This window comes from Auxenochlorella protothecoides (genome assembly GCF_000733215.1).
Source record: "Auxenochlorella protothecoides strain 0710 unplaced genomic scaffold scaffold56, whole genome shotgun sequence".
Taxonomy (NCBI): domain Eukaryota; kingdom Viridiplantae; phylum Chlorophyta; class Trebouxiophyceae; order Chlorellales; family Chlorellaceae; genus Auxenochlorella; species Auxenochlorella protothecoides.
This window is the reverse complement of record NW_011934204.1, coordinates 132,652-140,721: the sequence shown is the minus strand read 5'-3', so window position 1 is coordinate 140,721 and position 8,070 is coordinate 132,652. Positions and strand designations below refer to the sequence as shown.

The window sequence follows — 8,070 nt, the reverse complement described above, 5'->3', positions numbered from 1 at the left end:
TCCCTCCACCCCCACCCCCCCCCACCCCCCGGGTCGCCATTTGACGCAACAAAGTGCGCCAGCGATATTCCGTTGCGGGAATAAGCTGCTAGCAACAGGCGCAAGCCCGGTAGGGGAACAAGGATATTCCGTGCTTTCCCTTTTGCTGCCCCCCCACCGCGATGGATCGTTGATTGCGACGACTGTGCAGAGATTATATTCGGGTCTAGGGCGCAACGCATGTCGATTAGCACTGATATTTATGACATAGTACAGGGTCGTGTTTGTGGGGCTGGCACGCCCTCCAGATCGATCTCTAGAGCCCCAGCGCCCCCCCGTTGAGATACGGTTAACCCCCACCCACCATCGCATCGCAACAAACCTCGAGATGCCTAAAGGGCACCTCAAGGCCTTTGTATTGCTAATACTTATGTTTTTGAGCTCATCATCGTCGGCCGAAGAACTGGTGGGTTTCGTGCAGAGGCTCTGGCATCCTCCCATCTCGCCAGCAGCGTTTAACCCAGGATTTCCCCATTCGCAGAATAACTCGAGAGAATCAGTTGCTGCTGGATATCTAGCCTCTCTGTCGAAACCGAACAGTTATTACCTACGACATATTGCTCCAAATGTCTCATCCGACAGCTCTACAAGTCTTCGTCATGACCTCATATCTGGTCGCCTCGCGTCAGCAGAGTCCTCAGCCGAGAGGGCCCAGACCCCGACAGGCGTGTGGGGACATTTGAGAACCTCCAGACAGTACCAAGAAGAATTCGGACACCTTTGTCTCGCATAATGTGCTGTTCTGGACATTGGGCTTTGGATGAGCAGTATGTGCCGTGCTCCCAAGCTATGTGGGTCAAAGCAGGCAAAACACTGGGCAGCAACCACATTTTATACTCTGCCCAACTTGTGCCTTGATCCAGCTATCCGACTTGTGTAATGCCAGTGCAAGACCTGGTCCTCCTACTTGCAGATGGATTGAGGTTCTCAGCTATTGTGCCTCCAACCTCTGGCCCTCCAGACTCCAGCCCACCACCTCCAACGTCCCCTCCCACACCCCCACCGCCACCCCCCCCACCTCCCGCGCCCCCTGCGCTTCTTTCCTATGGAGAGGTAATGGAGTTTGGATGCCCTGAAGGACCCACATGCATTGCCCTGTCGCTGCATTTGCTCCCTGGCCAGTCACTGACCACTATCCCCAGTGCCAACCCAGGCACTGGCTTCTACCTGGCTCTTCTACGAGGCCCAGATCAGCGGTACCAAGCCCTCTTGGAGCAGGGCAGACTTCAGAGGGGACTCCCACCTGGACGACCTGGTCCCAGGGGGATGGTGCGCCTGCAGGCAGCGAGCACAGGAAGGGGTCTGGGAGCTGTCATGGCATCGCAGCGCCGCCAGTACACGACTGGTCGGCATGCTCTTTCATGCTGCTGTCGCCATCGCCCCCTGGCGTCATGATCAGTATCCAATGCAGGGATTCATGAGTTCCTGCCGTGCTGGGCTGGGCGTCCGAGACAGCTTTCACCCGGCTCCCACCCCCCCTCCTCCCTCCCGCATGGCGCAGGTATGACGCGGGGGACTTTCTGAAGGTCAACCTGCCCATGGGCATCAGCGTGTCCTTCCTGGCCTGGAGCGTGCTGGAATTTCCCACGGCCTTTCAGCTCACGGCCTCCACGAATCCGGCCCTGGACAACCTCCGGCTGGCCGCCACCTACCTCATGGACTGCCACGTCGGGGAGCGGCAGTATGTAGGCCAGATCGGCGACCCCGCCGCCGACCACCAGTTCTGGGGCCGGCCCGAGGAGCAGAACGTCAGCCGCCCGGCCTATGTCTGGCTGGACTCCATGCCTGCCAGCGACCTGCTGGGCGCCGTCTCTGCAGCCCTGGCCTCCAGCCACCTCCTCTTCAAGGAGAGCGACGCCGAGTTTGCCACTGCGCTGCTGAGCCACGCGCGGGAGCTGTACGCCTGGGCCAAGGCCGACACTGGTGTGCAGGAGGCGGGTTGCGGTGAGAGGCCTCCCTCCGCGCATGCCCTCCCCCCCCCAGCCAGCCAGCCAACCACGCCGCCCACCCTCGCATCTCCCCATGTGCATCGCGATGCAGGCCTGTGCGGGGCGTCGTTCCCCGCCGCCACCAAGGTCTACGCCTCCTCGCGCTACCTGGACAAGCTCATGTATGCCGCCGCCTGGCTGTTCGGGGCCACGGGGGAGGCTGCGTACGCCGCCGACGCCCACGCGTTCTGGAACGCGTCGGGGGGCTACGGGGACGTCTTCCCCAGCTGGGACTCCACCCACGTGCCGGCGGTGAACCTGCTCCTGCAACTCGCCAGCCAGGGTGCGGCTGTTCCCGGCCAGGCAGAGTACGAGCGCTGGTACACCTCGACATTCCAGGCGGCGTGGCTGGATCCCAAAGGCAAGCCTGCTGCTGTACCCAAGGGGTGGGTGGTGCCGCGATGGAGGCTGGCCATCACCAAAGCCTGTTCCGCGGTGCAAGTGCCCGTCTCCCCTCGTCTCGGCGTTCGTCCATTGGAAGCAGGAGTGTTCTTCTGCCCCTCCTCAACCTTCCCTCCTCAACCCCTCGGTACGTCCCCGGTCCCCACAGTGAGCGTGAAGCTCACCAGGACCCCGCTGGGCCTGGTGTACCCCACCTGGAGCACCTGGGGTATCCTCTCCTACTCGACCAACGCTGCCTTCATGATGGCGCTGCGTGCCTCCTACTCAGCAAACGACAGGGAGTCAGTGCTGGCCTTTGTCCGGAACCAGCTGAACTATGCCTTGGGTAGCACAGGCCGGAGCTTCGTGGTGGGGCTAGGGGTAGACCCGCCGCGTCAGCCCCACCACGCCGCCGCCTCGTGCCCAGACCTGCCGGCGGAGTGCGGCTGGGCCCACTTCTCGGCCGCGGGGGCGAACCCCCAGGTCCTGACCGGGGCGCTGGTGGGGGGTCCGCCCTCAGGGGATGGGTCGTATGTGGACCTCAGATCCGACTACAAGACCAACGAAGTGGCAATCACATACAATGCCGGGTTTGCAGGAGCCTTGGCTGGCGCCATTACCCTGGCCTGACTCCTGCTGTGCATCAAATAGTGCGGCTGTGGGGATGTGCGGCCTTGGAGTCACGGGGCGGTAATGCTTTGCCACCTCTCTCCATGTGAACTTTGTCCAGTGTATTCTACTCATGCCTTGCACGACGCCCAACACTTTCAGCTGTCGACCACTTCTGCATGCGTACGTGAATGTCCAGGGACTAGACATGACAACAAGATATGTGCTTTCCGATTTCAGTTTTAGAATGGGGGTGAAACGAGCAGGGACTTCCAGGGGGAACAATACCTCGGGTTGGGGAAGACTCCTGCTGACAGTGCGGTGCGGCTCCCGGACCCACCGGAGCTGGAGGAGGGACCCTTGTGCACATGGCTAATCCACAGGGTCTATGAGGATTTTGACACTAAATGCTATTTTCTCGACACTGGAAGCTCTTTGTGTACGGTGCCGCACGGCATCCATGACAGAAAAGTTCAAGTGTGCGCCACTTCAGCTGGAGGAGAGTGGCTCTCAAAATGTCGCCCAGACGCCTAGGAGTATCCACGGCCTTTCTCATTTTTTCAATATATGCCTGCGCACACGGGACTGCCATAGTGACGGTGAGAGCGCGTACTTGGAGCGCGGTGCCCGTTGTATGCCTGCGCAGTCTCATTGTGACCTGTCAGGACATCTCGCCCGTCCATCTTGTGGCATAGGCTTCTGCAATACAAATTGACAATAAGGAAGCAACAGCTGTGACGTCGGCGATGTCTAAGACTTTGCCGGATGAGGCTCAGATCTTGAAATCTCCGAGTCCTCCAGATGTCAACGTAGCACTGTCCTCTCCCGAGCCCACGACAGCTCAGGACATTGTCCGTGCTTCAGGTATGTTCTAGGGCACTCATAAGTGATACTGTCTTTATATACTGCGAGATGGGGAGAGCTCTTGTAGCTTGAGAATGCTTGGTAGGCTTCTAATTTTCTATGTCTCTGTTCAAACTTGCTTTGGCAATGGATGCCCAGAATGGACGTCAAGCATGGCTTACCATTTCATCGTCTGCAACCGACTTCAGTAGGCAAGGGGAAGCCCCCTCCGCCCAAGCGCAAACCTCCTCCTCTATCCAAGCGCCGCCCTCCCCCTCCCAAAAGACATCGCCCTCCCCCTCCCAAAAGGCACCGCCCACCACCTCCCACAAAGCATCGCCCACCACCTCCCACAAAGCATCGCCCACCACCTCCTACAAAGCATCGCCCACCACCTCCTACAAAGCATCGCCCACCACCTCCTACAAAGCATCGCCCACCACCTCCTACAAAGCATCGCCCACCACCTCCTACAAAGCATCGCCCACCACCTCCTACAAAGCATCGCCCACCACCTCCTACAAAGCATCGCCCACCACCTCCTACAAAGCATCGCCCACCACCTCCTACAAAGCATCGCCCACCACCTCCTACAAAGCATCGCCCACCACCTCCTACAAAGCATCGCCCACCACCTCCTACAAAGCATCGCCCACCACCTCCTACAAAGCATCGCCCACCACCTCCTACAAAGCATCGCCCACCACCTCCTACAAAGCATCGCCCACCACCTCCTACAAAGCATCGCCCACCACCTCCTACAAAGCATCGCCCACCACCTCCTACAAAGCATCGCCCACCACCTCCTACAAAGCATCGCCCACCACCTCCTACAAAGCATCGCCCACCACCTCCTACAAAGCATCGCCCACCACCTCCTACAAAGCATCGCCCACCACCTCCTACAAAGCATCGCCCACCACCTCCTACAAAGCATCGCCCACCACCTCCTACAAAGCATCGCCCACCACCTCCTACAAAGCATCGCCCACCACCTCCTACAAAGCATCGCCCACCACCTCCTACAAAGCATCGCCCACCACCTCCTACAAAGCATCGCCCACCACCTCCTACAAAGCATCGCCCACCACCTCCTACAAAGCATCGCCCACCACCTCCTACAAAGCATCGCCCACCACCTCCTACAAAGCATCGCCCACCACCTCCTACAAAGCATCGCCCACCACCTCCTACAAAGCATCGCCCACCACCTCCTACAAAGCATCGCCCACCACCTCCTACAAAGCATCGCCCACCACCTCCTACAAAGCATCGCCCACCACCTCCTACAAAGCATCGCCCACCACCTCCTACAAAGCATCGCCCACCACCTCCTACAAAGCATCGCCCACCACCTCCTACAAAGCATCGCCCACCACCTCCTACAAAGCATCGCCCACCACCTCCTACAAAGCAGCCACCCTCCCCCACCACCCCGCCCTCGCTCACCTCCTCCTCCCCCTCCCCCACCGCCGCCTCCTCCTTCACCCCCTCCACTGCCGCCATGGAGGACCCCTCCACCCGGTTCAGTCTCGCCCCCGCCCCCACCTCCCCCGCCTCCCCCTCCTCCACCCCCGCCACCGCCCCCCCCTCCGCCCCCCCCTCCCCCCCCTCCACATCCGCCACCTCCTCCACCACCTAAAGGAAAGAGCCCACCACCCCAGATGAAGAGCCCTCCTCCTCCGCCTGGACGGAAGGTGCCTCCTCCTCCCCCCAGAAAATCCCCGCCACCCAGGAAGTCCCCACCACCACCGCAAAGAAGTCCTCCGCCTCCTCCCCCATCACTGACTCTGTACAAGAAGGTGGGGCCCCTTGCCCTCGTGCATGCTGCCGGTGATGCTCTGGACCTCGCGCAATCCACTCTGGGATGGCCGTGCACTATCAGTGATCTTGATTCCCCCTTTCCACCGCTGCCCAGGCCCTGGCTGCATCCTGGCTCTTCTACGAGGCTCAGGTCAGCGGCAAGAAGCCCTCCTGGAACAGGATTGCTTACCGAGGGAATTCCCACGTGGATGACCCTGTGCCCGGCGGCTGGTGAGTGTCACTGCTGAGGGTGAGGGTGGGCCCACCACGCACCGCTTGTGTCGCCCTGCCTGTCTGCGGGCCCGCAAGCATGTCCAGCTCACCCTTGCAATGCTCCCTCGACCAAGCTCATGCCGGGATAAGAGCTGCCGGTGTCACTTCAACCATACCGTGCTCCCTCACCGTACTCTGACGCCGCAGGTATGACGCCGGGGACTTCCTGAAGCTCAACTTCCCGCTGGGCGTGAGCGTCTCCTTCCTGGCCTGGAGCGTGCAGGAGTTCCCGGGAGCCTATGCGCAGGCGGGCGCCACCACCCCCGCCCTGAACAACGTCCGGCTGGCGGCCACCTACCTCGCAGACTGCCACACGGCCGACTACAAGTACGTAGGCCAGATTGGGGATCCGGGCCCCGACCACGCCTACTGGGGCCGTCCGGAGCAGCAGCCGGGAAGCCGGCCGGCATACATCTGGACGGCGGCCACCCCGGCCTCCGACCTGCTCGGCGCGGTGTCGGCCGCCCTCTCCTCCACCAGCCTGCTGTTCAAGACCAGGGACCCCGCCTTTGCCGCCAAGCAGCTGAGCCATGCCAAGCAGCTGTATGCTTGGGGGAAGAAGTACCCAGGTGACGTCTGGTCCAGATATTTCTCCCGTTTGGTGTGGGTGCGTTTGTCAGCAGGGAAGAGGGTCCAGGCTGTGGTTGGATGGACGACGGATGGGAACAGGAGAAGGCGCGAGATTGCGCTCACAGCAGAAGGGTGTTGGGATGGGAGAGGGAGCGGAGGAAGGTGCCTGACTGAGCAGTCGTGCTGACCAGGGGCAGAGTGGCGTTGTGAGAGAGGGGGAGCAGCTGGCAACACTCATTGGCGCTGGTCATGGCCGCCATTCCTGCCCACAAACCCATATGTGCAGGCAAGTACAACTCCGCCCACTCGGCGGCCACATACGTTTACTCCTCCTCGCGCTACCTGGACAAGCTCATGTATGCCGCCGCCTGGCTGTTCAGGGCCACGGGGGAGGCCGCGTACGCTGCCGACGCCTACGCCTTCTGGCAGTCTGCCGGTTCGGGTGACATCTACACCAGCTGGGACTCCACCTTTGCCCCCGCCATCAACCTGCTGCTCAAGCTCGCCAGCGAGGGCAAGACCGTGCCGGGGAGGGCATCGTACGAGGCCTGGATGACGTCATCGTTCCTCTCAGCCTGGCAGACCGCAGACGGTGCGTGGGGGCATGGTGCGGTCCACGATATTCGGGCACCAGCAGTCAACCATGTGCGCCCCCATGTGTGCCCCCATGTGCCTCGACCTGGGACCGCAAGGAAGTCTGGCATCCCCAAGAGCTGGCCTGCTCGTCACCCTTTCCCCTGTCCCTCCTCTTCAGGCAACTGGAGCATCGTGAAGACGCCCGAGGGCCTGGTGTACCCCTCCTGGAGCCAGTGGGGGAACCTGCGCTACGCCAACAATGCAGGGTTCATGATGGCCCTGCGCGCCTCCTACTCCTCCATCGACCGCGGGAAGAACCTGGCCTGGGTGCAGGGGCAGGTGGACTACGCCCTGCGGACGACCGGCCGCAGTTTCGTGTGCGGCGTGGGCACCGGCTACCCCAAGCAGCCCCACCACCGCTCGGCGTCCTGCCCCAACATGCCCGCGGCCTGCGGCTGGGACCAGTTCTACAGCAAGGCGGCAAGCCCACAGGCGCTGACAGGGGCCCTGGTGGGTGGACCCCCCAGCGGCGATGGCACCTACGTGGACCTGCGCACCGACTACGTCTCAAATGAGGTGGCGGTCGACTACAATGCGGGCTACACGGGCGCGCTGGCCGGCCTGGTTGCCCTGAGCTGAGCTAGGGTTTACCCCAGCCAGGCCCATGCTGACCACATCCACTGATGTGCTCACCATTGCTGACAACGCCATCGACAAATGTATTTGGCCCCAGTACTGACTGGCTGATGTCAGCCATAGTTGAACCCCTTACTCGTGCTTTGCAAGCCGCCCTGGCTGTTTGACACTGACTCTAAAGGCAACTTGAAAGCATTCGGCGGTCACATTTCAGGGAAATCAAAGCAGATGAGGAATGCGTGGTCATTGTGCATTTGGTGAGAGGTCTCGGTGGGATCATGTCCCTGCGCAAACATCATCCCGGCAGGGGGTCACAAGCGGATGCGGGCTGCCCCGGCCAGCTTCCGTACCG

General features: G+C 61.4%; 2 protein-coding genes across 2 annotated transcripts; both read left to right on the top strand.

The window, feature by feature from the left end:
- Nucleotides 1-1,390: 1,390 nt before the first annotated feature.
- On the top strand, nucleotides 1,391-3,038 carry F751_5026 (Endoglucanase 1; the record flags this gene model as incomplete). The annotated part of the gene is made up of 4 exons (XM_011398769.1): nucleotides 1,391-1,437; nucleotides 1,541-1,962; nucleotides 2,080-2,310; nucleotides 2,578-3,038. The coding sequence occupies 4 exons, from the start codon at nucleotides 1,391-1,393 to the stop codon at nucleotides 3,036-3,038; spliced, it is 1,161 nt and encodes a 386-aa protein (XP_011397071.1).
- A 2,326-nt stretch (nucleotides 3,039-5,364) lies between these two features.
- On the top strand, nucleotides 5,365-7,721 carry F751_5025 (Endoglucanase A; the record flags this gene model as incomplete). The annotated part of the gene is made up of 6 exons (XM_011398768.1): nucleotides 5,365-5,384; nucleotides 5,505-5,652; nucleotides 5,779-5,894; nucleotides 6,084-6,505; nucleotides 6,793-7,098; nucleotides 7,261-7,721. 6 exons carry the CDS (start codon nucleotides 5,365-5,367, stop codon nucleotides 7,719-7,721), a joined length of 1,473 nt encoding a protein of 490 aa, XP_011397070.1.
- Nucleotides 7,722-8,070: the final 349 nt, after the last annotated feature.